This window comes from Canis lupus, chromosome 35, assembly GCF_048164855.1.
Source record: "Canis lupus baileyi chromosome 35, mCanLup2.hap1, whole genome shotgun sequence".
Classification (NCBI taxonomy): Eukaryota; Metazoa; Chordata; class Mammalia; order Carnivora; family Canidae; genus Canis; species Canis lupus.
Window position 1 is genome coordinate 548,908 of NC_132872.1, and position 12,702 is coordinate 561,609.

Genomic DNA, 12,702 nt, shown 5'->3' on the forward strand with positions numbered 1-12,702 from the left:
GTACGTGAAACGTGGGCTCCTGATGTCAACTGTCCAACTTGTCACCAATAAACTGATAACCAGGAAGACTGTATTATCACCATGAGAAAAACAGTCACACCTTGCGGAAGCCACACGTACGTCCGTCATTCACTGATGGTAACGGCAGAGACACGCTCTTGCTGGACTCTGCACCCCCAACCCCCCCACCCCGAGAAGGTTAGGGCCCAGCTTGGCTCCAGCACACCCCATCTCAGGGGATGAGCCTCGTCCTCTCTCGGATCCTCCAAACGGTGTCTCAGCCTCAGGCGCTGGAATGTTCCGGAGCCCAGGGATCCCAGCTGCGGAGGGGAGGAGCCCTGAGAAGCCGGCCCTCGGAGGGCACCCAGCTGAGACCCCTGCTGGGGAGGTGTGGACCCTCCTGGAGAGGAGGGGGTGGCCGCGCAGGAAGGGTCTAGGGTGCCCTGCACCGAGAACCTCGGAGGGTGGCCGCCCCCCTCGTCCTACTGCTGCCCCGCTGCCTTCCCAGTGCCTCGGCGGCTGCAACAGGCCGGGCAGTGGGTCCCCAGGGCGGACCCCAGGCAGCAGCGCTCCCGCCCCCCAAGGGCACTGCAGCCCCTACAGGGAGGGGAGGAGGAGAGACGGGAAGAGGACGCCCGGCCGGGGACCCACAGACCACAGACAACTGCCCCCGGCGGTACCAAGGTCAGAGGGCTCCTTAGAGTCGTCTTCTGTCGCTAACAGGATTAGAAAATAAAAATAAATCCTGAACACACAGAGCCCCCCGCCCGCCTGTGCACAGAGAAGAGAGCGTTTGTTCTGTTTTGCCGGGTCCGACCTTCCACCCACGCCTTCAGCTCAACGGGACGGAAAAGCGGCCTGCGAACTCCTTTCAAGGGGAGGCGGCGGCTCAGGCAGTGCCCAGGGGGTGGTGCCAAGGGGCAGATGAAGCCCGGCAAGCGGCATCCCCGCCGGCCCTCCCAGGCCTCCCGCCTCAAGCAGAGGATCCAGATCTGGATTCCAGGGCACCCTCCCAGCCGGGGGGACGTGGGCAGAGGAAGCCCCGCCCGCCCCCGCTGCCGGCAGAGAGACCGTCGTCTGCCGGACAGTCCGACCCGGGTCACTCGGCTTAACGCCCCTCGCCCCGCGCACAGCTGCACCGCGCGGCGCTTGGGGGGAGCTGCAGCCGCCCCCTTCCCATCTCCGCGGCCCCCTCTCACCGTCCCCACGTGGGGCCCAGCCTCCTGGGGGGTGACCGGCACCCCAGTCCCAGGTCCACGCAGGGCCCACCACACTGCCTTGCTCTGCCATTCACCCTGGGTTTTTTTATTTTTTTATTTTTTTTTAAAGATTTTAATTTATTTATCCATGAGAGGCAGAGACACAGGCAGAGGGAGGAGCAGGCTCCACGCAGGGAGCCCGACATGGGACTCGATCCCAGGACCCCGGGGTCACGCCCTGGGCCTAAGGCAGGCGCTCAACCGCTGAGCCCCCCTGGGCGTCCCCATTCTGGGTTTTCTTCATTAAATATAACCGCACATTAAAACCCACCGAGGAGTAACATTAGTTAGAAACGCAAAGCACTACATTTATGAAAATGCATGCGCGTAGCGAGCTATAAAAGGAATCCTAAGAGCCAGATAGACTGGAATCTTTCCCAAGAACCTTCGACTGTTCTCAAACTGCTGACTGTCTTGCTTTACTTAAATCGAGACTTAGTAAAATACTTTTCCTTTTTGTTTTTTGTTTTTTTTTTAAAATCAATTTCTTGGTTGTAAACCAAGTGTTCAAAGTAAAAAGGCCGAAAAATTTTATAAACCCATAAAGAAAAAAATAGCATTCTCATGGGACGCCCTCGGTCTCGCACACGCATGTGCACGCGCGAGGCCGGAACCGGGGTAGGTCCGCCCAGACAGCGGACGGGAAGGCCCTCGCCACACGCCGCGGTTGGTGCCGTGCTCCGGGGCGCTGACGACCGCAGGGAAGGCAGCCAGCGTCTCGGGCGCTAGGTGTGCTCAGAGCTCTCCCGTAGTTTCTCCAGCTTTCACGGCCACCCCAACGATACAGCCAATCGGATGGCGAGGTCTCAAGGAAGTCAAGGATGGAAAAAAATCGCCGAGTCCAGATTTTATTTTTTTTTATTTTTTATTTTTTTTTATGTATACTTGTTTTTATTCATAATCTGTAATGTCTGGGGATACCAAAAGTAATTCTAGTGATGGCCGAATTTAACAGAAATTTTTTAACCTCATCTTAAAACTTCCACTGATCCTTCTGGTTCAATGGCAATCTTCAATGTTAATAGGAACATAAAAACAAACATGCACACAATTGCACAGTTTTCATAAAGGTCTATTTCATTATTGGTGGGTAGCGCATTTAACAGTTAAATACATTTAAATAATGTATAGGTAGGTGACTGCACGACTGCAGTATTGGTAACTAGATAGATAACCAATTTAACTAGAAACCAGCTAACAAGTAACTGTCTAAATATTTAAAATACAGCTCTTGTTCAGATCATCCTTTGTTTTGATCACCTTCTTGGGGGAGGGAGGAGGGGAAGCCTGCTGGTCACACTGGAAATATATTAAGGCCAAATCTTCTGATAACCATTCCCAGAGGTTTCTTTCAGCTGGATTAAGCCTCCAACTCCAGGGCAAGCCCAAGTTTGTGGCCTCCAGCATTAATGCTCTTCCCATCTACCAGGGCAGACAGTGTAAGCTTGACACCAGGCCTCAGAGTCTGAGTGTAGCCCACTCCAATTAAACTAGAGTTGTTGACTTTTGCAGAAATGGAAGCAGTGGGATCCAACTGATATTTGGCTGCAATGCCAAAGCGAGTGCAGTTGGTACCTGATGTCCAAGCAAGGTTTACTGAAGTGTCAAGATCTTCACATACTTTCTGATAAATTGATCCTCCAAATTCTGTCCCGTCATTGACATTAGTGTGTAGTTGGAAGTCCCCAGTCCTGTAGCCCACTGCAAAGTTATTTCTTGTCAGCTTTGACTTGGCACTATCAAAAGTCATCTGGTAGCCAGCAAGCCAGCCCTCATAACCAAAGACGGCTGAACCATGGATTGCAGGTCCAGCAAAATCAAAGTCAACATCACAACCAAGGTTTATACACTCCCTCTTGTAAGAAGACTTGATTTTACCACTTTTCTTTCCCGTGTTTGGTGAAAAGGTGGTATCAAATGTCAGTTTCAAACCTTGACAGATCTGGTCTTCAATTGCGATTTCTGTTCCCAGAGTGTTATCGGTGTTCCACTTTTCTGTGAAAGTCAGACCATACTCACACCATTTATATTTGGTCTCCAAGGTTCCAGTAACTTTACCAGTGTCTGTATTAGATGAACCAGACGTTGAGAATTCCACACCACTGCATGACTTTGTTTTCACATCCAGTTTCACCAGCCCAAAACCAAATCCTTTGTTGAAAATATCTCTGGCAGCTTTGCCAAGGTCAGCATAGGATGGAGGAACACACATTGGCCGCGCGCAGTTCTGCCCGTAGGTCGCCATGGCGAGGCCACAGGAAGGGGTGATCTGGTGGTCTCCGGAGAGGGGCCGCTACCGCCGCTCCGCTCGCAGCTCGGGCTGCGGGGCTCGCTCAGGGTCGGGCTGCAGCTACCCCGGCTGGAGGGCGAAGTGAAGGAGCCGAGTCCAGATTTTAAATCACCGTAGTCCGTCTGCCCCTAAAGGTCACGCTCCCTGCGCTACGGCAGAGCCATTCCCTTTTCTCCGCGGATCTCCATCCCCCGCCAGGAGCTCAGGGTTTAAGAGGAGGGCCTGCGCCCGGGGCTCCCACGCAAGCAGAGGCGCCGGCCAGCCGAGCCGAGGGGCGCAAGCTGCAATGCTGAGCCCGGGGCTGGGCTGCGTGGGGGGGCGTGAGCCTGCCAGGGCTCTGTGTCCGGCACCGACGGTCCCGGGGGCTGGAGTCTGAGGTCCGGGGCAGGTGCGGTCGGTCGTCCTGGGGGCTGGAAGGAGCGGCCGCTGCATGTCTCCCGCCTCCTGCCTCGCTTCTGGTCGTGTGCCGACGCTCCCCGGCATCCCTCATGGGGCTCGATCCCGGGTCTCCAGGACCAGGCCCTGGGCCGAAGGCGGCGCTAAACCGCGAGCCACTGGGGCTGCCCTAAATTCCCCCTCTTATAAAGACAGCAGTTATCCTGGATTAGGGCCCAGCCTCATGACCTCGCCTGTGTCTGTAATGACTTAATTCCCAGGTACTGGCGTCAGGACTTCAACATACGAATTTGTAGTGAATGAGTGAATCGGGGAGAGAAGGGGTGGGGCGGGGCAGGGGGGAGAGGATGCCGGGGAAGCAGAGGGGAGGGGAAAGGGAGGACGAGATGGGGACAGGGGGAGGCCAAGCAGGGCTGCTTTTGGGGGCCCCGGGTGCTCCTGGGTGGGACAGCTCTCCAGGAGCAGGTGTGGCGGCGCGTCCGGCACCGTGAACACCTGTAGGGAAGGGACGGGCTGGCGGGACCAGCTCTGGACACCACCGTGCCGTCGCCGTCCCACCCACCCACCACCGCCGGTGCCTTCGCACAACAGAAGCCTGCCGCCCCCAGGCCGCGAGGGCTGTCCGCCGGGCCTCTGGTAGATGCTGTCCCCACCGAGCCCCGGCGCCGTGTGACCCGCTAGAATTTTTGGAAATATAAACTCAGCTCCAAGACTTAAAATAGAGGTAAGCTGTCCTTTTTGCATGCTTCCTGGGGGCGGGGAGGGGGCGAAATATGTAAATATAAGACATCACTTGCTTGCTGAATGGCGGAAGCTTGCTTCAAATAGCGCACGCACGCCATGTGTGCAGAACGTACGTTAAGATGGGCTGCAAAAAAGAAAAAAATTAAAAAAAAAAAAAAGATGGGCTGCAAATGCCTTAGGAACTCATTTCTTCTGCAGTTTCCTTGGCATTACTGTCGCCGCATAAACAAATCTGCTGTTATGCCAATGACGTGGGTGCTGATATCAATCACTCAACTGGCATGCTACGTCCACTCCAGAGAGCTAAGGGTGGTTGGTTATCGTTATTCTTAAAGCCAAGAAGACAAAAAAATAAAGAAATAAATAAAAAATAGATAAATAAAAATAAAAAACCAACAAGATAAAAAAAATTAAAAATAAATAAATAAATAAGAAATTAAACAAAAACAAACAAACAAAAAACCCACAAGACCACTCTTGACCTGGAAGACACTCCCAGGTGACAGAGACGTTGGCGAGGGGCAGGCCTGCCCGGCAGCCACAGGACCAAAGGGCAGAAAGCGGAGGAAGCCAGGAGAAACGGAAAGAGACGTGCCCTGAGGGTCAGACCGGGCAAGAGGGCGCGCCTGCCGCTGCTGGACACCGAGCCTACGATGAAGGCGTGACCGAGCTGGCCCCGAAACACAGAGAGGACTGCTCAGGGTGGAGGTGGGTGAAGAGAAGCCCCCGGGTGACAGCACGAGCAGAGGTGAGAAGGTGAGAGCCCGGCACAGCCCCAGGGGACCATGAGCATCCCGTTTGGCTGGAGCCACTGAGCCACTTACACAGGCCCCGGGGATCAAAATTCAGAAACACACACACACACACACACACAAATTCAGAGCACAGCCCCCAACCCACGTCACCAGGACGGCGCTCTGCCGCAGGAGCATCTCTGCATTCTGCTCCACCTTCCGCCCCGCACGAGCTCTGCCCCTTCCGAACGCTCCCCAGGAAAGCTGCGGGTGCCGACCCCCTGGTCTGTGCTCCACCCGGGGCCCCGCAGACGGCTGCCCCACCTCGCTCCCCCAAGACCAAGGGCCCGGGTCCTGGTGCCTGCCCGGGGAGCTGGGAGAAGGTGCCAGAGCCCAGTCTAGGGAGAGACCGAGGTCTGGCCTCCGCGCAGTCATTCGCTCGGGCAGGCGGAGGCTGGCTCTTGCCGGACAACGTGCCTGGGACACGGGGGGGGAAGGCGGCCTCTGGCTGGCGCTGCCGGTTCCAGAGTCACCGTCGCCCTGCACCGGGACGTCCTGCGCCACTTCCCGGGTATCAGGCACAGACCAGTGCCAGCCGCTTCTTGTCCAGCAACGTAAACCTCGGGCCCCAATGGACGGTGTCGACCCTTCAGGCTCCTGGAGGCCCTAGAAGCACCTACGGGGTGGGTGCTTGTCTGTCCCATCTAGGAGTCACTCAAGGCCCAGCCTAGAACCTGCGCCTCCAGCCCCTCCAACATGCTGTAAGCACCTGGTCCCAACATTCAACCCCTTCTGCTTGAAACACCTGGAGTCGTTTCTGGTTTTGTCCCTAGTCGACAAACCAACTGCCGGGCAGCGGGCGTCCTGGGAACTTCCTGGGGCAGGCCCGGCTGCGTCTCCTGCAGGGCAGCCCGGGGCTGGGCCCGACTCGACAAGGCCCCAAGCGTCCGAGTGTGCGCCCGAGCAGCCGCGGGCTGGACGGGAGGCAGGCGGCCCAGAAGCCCCCCACCCTCGACGGCAAGAGGCCCCGGGTCTTGGCACGGAGTTCGGCGGCCCACCTCCCTCGCCCAGCGCCCGGCGGGTCCGGCCGCGACGGGGGGACCAGGGGAGGCGATGCCACCGGGTCCCCCCGAAGGTGGACGGGGCCCGGGCCCGACTCGGAATCAATCCAGGACTAGATAGACTCAGGGCTGGGGAGTCGGAACCCGCAGCCCGGGAAGAGCACGGGGTCCCTGGGGACGCGTGCCTCGGAGGAGAGCCCAGGAAGGGGTCTGGGGGCCCTGAGGGCGCCGCGTCCACACGGGGCACGTCACGGTCCCGCCGCGAGCCCTGCTCTGGTCTGAGGGTGAAGCCACGACGTCTACACACGACGCGGACACGAGGCGACGCTACTACCCAAGTGACGCACCCCGACCCAAGCAGACCTGGAAACAGCTGCGCGGCCGGGGACGCGGGGGACGCCACCGAGCCACCCCCTGGCCGACGAGGCCCCAAGTGAGGACCTGCGCCCTGCGCCGAGGGGAGCCCCAGGCCCCGGGACCCACACATTCCAGAACCGTCGGCGGGATGTTCCCGAAGGGAGGGGAGGCCGCGAGGGCCGGGGGAGCGTGCTGCGTCCCCTGAGCGCCTCTTTGTTCCACGGGCGCAAGGATCGCAGACGTTTGTGCCTCCCCCGTTTTCCTAGCTGCCCTGTTCTCCTCTCAAAGGCCCTGAGACCACAGGAAGGCTTCCAGGAACAGCAGCTGGGAGACCTGCTCCGGCCGCTGGAACAACAAGGCTGAGGGTCCTGGCCGAGGAGGGAAGGCTGGGAGGGGGCCGGGCCTGTCCCCACGCGCCCCGGGACTCGGGACGCAGGCTTCCTGCGGGGGGCCCGGGGCCCGGGCACATTCCTCCGGGATCAGATTCCAGTCCAAGCTCACACGGTCTCTCCGAACACGAGGAGCTTAGGTTTCTACCCCGACTTCCGTCTAGGGCCGACGCCGAGTCCGCAGGGACCATCTGTTCAAAGGCCACCGCCTCCCACCCTGACCCCGTGGCTGCCCCCTTGTCCCCGTGGGCCTTCCCTCCGAGGGCCACCGCTGCCCCTGGGGCTCAGATGCCCCCACGGGGGCCACAGCAAGGGCAGGCCTGGTAGGGAGCCCGACACTGTGTGCGGGATCCTAGCCCCATCACTTCCTGGCTCGGGGGCTGGCCTCGAGTGGGCTCACCAATCTGTGCCTCAGTGTTCTCATCTAGGAAATGGGGGGAGGGGGGCACTAATAATGACTTTATGGAAGCGTGATGACGGCTAAATGGCATTCCCCGGAGTCCTCAGCACAGTGCCTGGCGCGGGGTGCACCCCAGCAGCAGGGCCCATAGAAGCCACTGGTTCCGTCAGCATCACTATTGCCCCTTGAGCGTCCTCCCAGAGTCCAGAGCCACGAACAGCACTTGGTAATTGCAAAAGCCAAGGCAAGAACCTGCTTCCATCACTCTGGTTCCATCCAGGATTTCCCTACGGCTCAGTGACTGAGCATCTGCTATGGGGGGGCCTGGGCAGCCCTGAAGGGGGAGCAGAAGGCAGCCGAAGCCGCAGGCCAGCACAGCTCCTCATGCCGTGTCCCTTCTCCAGCCCATTTTCCAGAGTCAGGGTCCCAGGACTTGCTTCCCAGGAGCCCCAGCCCCGGGGCCCAGGCAGTGCTCCCCTGGTATGTTGCAGGGGGTGGCCACGGCTGCAGCCGCCCGGCCGCCGCGTCCTCCCCTGTGGCCTGCACACCCGGCTGCCAAGGCACCCTCAGCCCAGCCAGCACCTGTCCTTGGCGACACCCAGGGTCTGAGGCTACCAAGCCCACACACGTCTGTCTTTCCACCCGAGGGCACGGGCGACCCTCCACGGAGGCTGGCTTGGGCCCTGTGTGCATCTCCCTAAGCCTCTGGGCAGAAACGTGGCCAAGCACTAGCCCCAGCTAGAAATTAAAAAAAAAAAAAAAAAAAAGGTTAGGAGACAGGAGGCCCCGTCTAGTGCAGGGAGGAGGCACAGAACGCCTGGGTTGACCCCTGCTTGCCTCGCCTCTGCTCCTTGACCTGCTCTGGGCCCCTCCACCCCCATCCCCCCGATCCCGCAGAGCCCAGCTGCTCCGGGCATTCGCTCCTCGGCCCGGGAAGGCTCCTCGGCTGCACGGCCCCAGCTGACCTTCCATCTCATCTCACCTGCGCTTCCCTGTAAGACACCCGTAGGCCGCACTGGAACGCCCTCTGCCCCTTTACCCTACTCTGTACTTCCTAACCAGCGGGGTTTCAGCAATGAGACACACTGGTCCTGCCCCGGAGAACGGCACCCCGAACGAGGAAGGCTGAAGGTTCTGCAGCAGAAATACGGGAGGCGGCAGCGGGCAGCCTGGGCTTCATCCTCGCCCCGCTGTCGGCTGGCCCCGGGGTCTCGGGCCAGGGCCGCCCCCCTCCCGCCTTCATGCCCTCGTCTATAGCGTCAGTGCTGGACCCGGCCATCTCTGCAAGCACCTCTAGCACGGACTCCAGGAGAAACCCAACCTCCAGGGCCTCAGCAGTCATCCCCCCACTCTCCGCAGATGGGAGGCGGACCCCGCCCCCCGCCCCTCCGCCTTCTCTCCAGGCTCCAGGGAGAGGCGGACGAACGGGCTCAGTATCTGGCCAGAAAGGCGCCTCCACGGGAGCACCCCGGAGCCAGGCCCCGCAGAGCCTACGACGGGGTGGGAAGGCCTGGCTCCAGGCTTGCTTCCAGCTGGAGTCTGCGGGACGCCGGGGAGAGGGATGTGAAGAGGGCACGGCCAGCCCTGATCACAGGTCGGGGGGGCGGCGGACAGCAGCGCGGAGGGGGCTCGCTCTTTCATTTCGACCCTCTTGATGGCACGCAACAAACCCACCTCACGGCCCAGGGGTGTGGCGGCCGGGACAGACGTGCTGCCCCCGGCATCACAGAGCCACCGAGGGAAGCGAACGCCTGCATCCAACGTGTGGTGCCCAGGATGGGCCACAGCACCCCCAGGAAGACGCCCTGGGACGGGCGGGGAAGGCCACGGGGCTGGAAGCCAGGGAGCCCGGGTACTGGCCTGGCTCTGCCTCGAACCAGCTGGGCGACCTTGAAGGAGTCCCTTCGCTCTGGTCTCATTTTCCTACGCTGAAAAATGCTGGAGTTGGAGGAGATGATTTCTATGTTCCCAGGCAGCTGCGACGTTCTATAATTCCACTAAATGGGGATGAGAATCGGATCTAATCAGCTAGAACTAATTCGACCAATATTTTTAGGTACCTCTAACTTGCAAAAAAAAAAAAAAAAAAAAAAGCCTCTATTTTTTTTTTTTTTTTTTTCCTGAATGGCTGGGGATGCTGCAAGAGCGACCTCGGAGAGCCAGAGCCGCGTGCTGGGGCGCCCACCACCTGCGAGCCGATGCCATCAGAGCGTGATGAACCTGTACCAACCGTCCCTCCTCCAATGGGTGAGTCTTGGGGATGCGGGGCCAGCACTGGGGGCACTGACGTCTGTAGCATGGCCGAGGACCCCCCCCGGAACATCTCTGGGGGCCCAGGACGAGTGAGCCCCAGGAGCTGGAAGGCCGGGGTCTGAAGAAGCTCGTCGCTTGAATTATTAATGGGCCTCTGAGTCCTGCTCAAGTGTCCCGTGACAGATGGTTTTGCGAGCTGGTCGTTCTGAGGCCAGTGACGAGTGATTGTGGATTCCGAGGCAGTGGCACCGCCGGTCGGTGTCTGGAAATGTCTCCGGAACCCACGGCAGGAAATTCGGTCAGCCGTCTCCCTGGACGCTGGCGGGATGATCGCAGGGGGAAGGAGGGCCGGGAGCTGCAGGGTCGGGGCCACTGCCCCACACGGGCTTCCGTCCCCAGCCCAGAGCATCACCACCACCCTGCTCAGGCGGTGCCAGGGCGGAAGGGAACGCAGGGCACTCCGGCCCACCTGGCTGCCTGGGGCCTCAGAGCCTCGGGAAAGCAGGTGCCACGTGAAGCGAGTGATCCAGGTTCAAGAGAGCCAGGCCGGACGGCGTCCTCGCGGACTTCTGAGGGCCTTTAATGTGCTCCGGGAATCTAGAAGAGGACGGTGAAGCTCATATATTCATATGGAGAATTCACTTTCCCAAACCCACTCCATCACGAAGCCCTTTGCTCCAGTACACGTCCTGGGATCGGTATTCCCCAGAACTGACCCTAAGAAATGCGGCCCTAGACCACGGCCCTCGATCTGCAGACGAAGAGACGGCGGGCCGGAGTGGCCCCAGGGTGAGCCGGAGCTCAGGAGAGTGCCTCATGCTGGCTGCGCACATTGCAGGTGCTTTAGGGCAAACTCCAAGGCTTTCTCCAGGATCCGACCGGATGGCTGGGGACGGACATGCTTCTGGGAAACCAGTGGGTCGGGAATCCAGGCCCTGGGACCCACCTGCAGGGAGACGGTCAGCATTTACCGCAGGCGCGAGCCCCGACACCCTCCGGCTTGGCCCTGCACGTCATGTTTAATGCCGCTCTGTCCCCCCTGCTGCGCCGTGAACTCCGCGCAGCAGGGGCCGCATCTTTTGTTCGCGAATGCATCCCCAGCCCCTGGCGCGGGGCCTGGCAAACCGCGCTTGGCAACTCGCTGCCAACTGATAGACTAATGGACGTGCGCCTCAGTATGTACCTCCGAGGATCCAAGCCACCGTCAGAACGAGCCCTCTCGTTTCCAGATGCAGGAGCCCCATGGAGAAGTAGACGGAACCATTCGTCAGCACCGCGGGGAGGCCCCTCCTGCTGGGCATGAGGACAGCCAGGCTCCGGCCCCGGCTCACCCTGGAGCCAACTCGAGTGTGGGAGGCGCTGGCTCCAGAAGGGCTGCAGTGGGAGCCAGCACGGGAACCACGTTTTCTGGACGTAAGCCACATCTGCATTTCCTATCAATGATGCAGGGCGAGCGGGCAGCCACGCGTTGTCCGGAGTACGCAGCAGCAGACAGGGGCAGCAGGAACAGATGGCATCCCAGCTTCCTTTAGGCCAGCCCCGGATCCATGCCCGTCTTACAGTTTGCTAAGTAGTTACTCATGGGGCCTGGGGCGGTCCCTGCCTGCAGGAAGCTAAGAGCCTGGAATGAGAGAAAAGATGGGTGTAGACGTGACCACGCAGCAAGGAAGACACTGGTACCAGAGCCACACAAATAAACTCTTCCCCAAGAACAGGACGAGCAGCAGGACTTTTTTTTTGTTTGTTTGTTTTTTTAAAGATTTGATTGATTTATTCATGAGAGTCGCAGAGAGAGGCAGAGACACAGGCAGAGGGAGAAGCAGGCTCCGTGCAGGGAGCCCGACGTGGGACTGGATCCTGTGACCCAGGGTCATGCCCTGAGCCCAAGGCAGACGCTCAAGCCCTGAGCCACCCGGGCGCCCCAGATGGCACGGTGCTGATGGAAAGTTGCAGTGCTATGGAGTCTGGGTCCTGAAAAATGATGCTTTTCGCTTCATCGGTCACGACTCTGACCAGAACAGTCCCACAAAGGTGAGGGATGAGGGGAAGGGGGAGAAAGTTGGGGCCTGGGCTCCCTTCCTTCCCGTCAACATCCCCCCGGGGCTCAGGACGGAGGCAGGAGGCAGCCTGCGGACAGGAGGGTCCTCAGCAGGGCGGTCCACACAAGGGGTGCATGGAGCGCTCCGCGGCCCGGGCCGGGGGCGGGGAGCGGGGAGCGGGCACGAGCCCCGGGCAGGATTCCGGGGCATCCGATCCCCGGCAGTACCAGATGGCCCCAGGCCGCCTCATGCAATTCATTCCAACAAACTGAAGGAACGACATTACTTTGCAACTGAAATCTGGGGTGAAACGGGCTGAGGTGCCCACAGTCCGAATCCGTGGCCAGGGGCGGGAGGGGGGCGGACCAAAGGGCTGTGACGATGCCCGTCCGGGGCCGGGGGCTGAGCCCCGCGTCGGGAAAGCTCCAGCGGTCACAGCAGCTTCTGTCCATATGCACGGGTCGGACCACAGAGTCTCTAACTGGAAAACACTGGAAACAGGGCAGCCATGGGCAAGACAAAGAGCCCAAACCACGCGTTTTCCCCTCGGTCCTGCCCTGACGTGGCGGCACAACCAGGAGCTGCTCGCTCCTGCTCGGGTGGCTGTCCACAGGTGAACACGGAATTATGGGGGCTGCCCTTGGGGCCTGGATACAGCCCTGGGGCCGGGGCTAAGCGAGCACGGCCCGAGGGAGCCCGTGCCCTGAGCGCCTGGATGGGGGCCGGGGAAACAGACGACAGCGCCCGGTGGACACGGGACACTGGGACTTGGTTATCAAG

General features: G+C 60.0%; 2 protein-coding genes across 8 annotated transcripts in view; both read right to left on the bottom strand.

Annotated features, from left to right (window-relative positions):
* Positions 1 to 12,702, bottom strand: part of XXYLT1 (xyloside xylosyltransferase 1) — a 235,794-nt gene that overhangs the window by 119,565 nt on the left and 103,527 nt on the right. The gene's annotated exons all lie outside the window — the stretch shown is intronic.
* Positions 2,311 to 3,662, bottom strand: LOC140624871 (non-selective voltage-gated ion channel VDAC2). The gene has a single exon (XM_072811809.1). The coding sequence runs from the start codon at positions 3,502 to 3,504 to the stop codon at positions 2,620 to 2,622; it is 885 nt and encodes a 294-aa protein (XP_072667910.1). The 5' UTR covers positions 3,505 to 3,662; the 3' UTR covers positions 2,311 to 2,619.

Bases quoted from the DNA above. Each gene is read 5' to 3' on its own strand.
- LOC140624871 (XM_072811809.1), bottom strand. From the start codon at position 3,504: ATGGCGACCTACGGGCAGAACTGCGCGCGGCCAATGTGTGTTCCTCCA.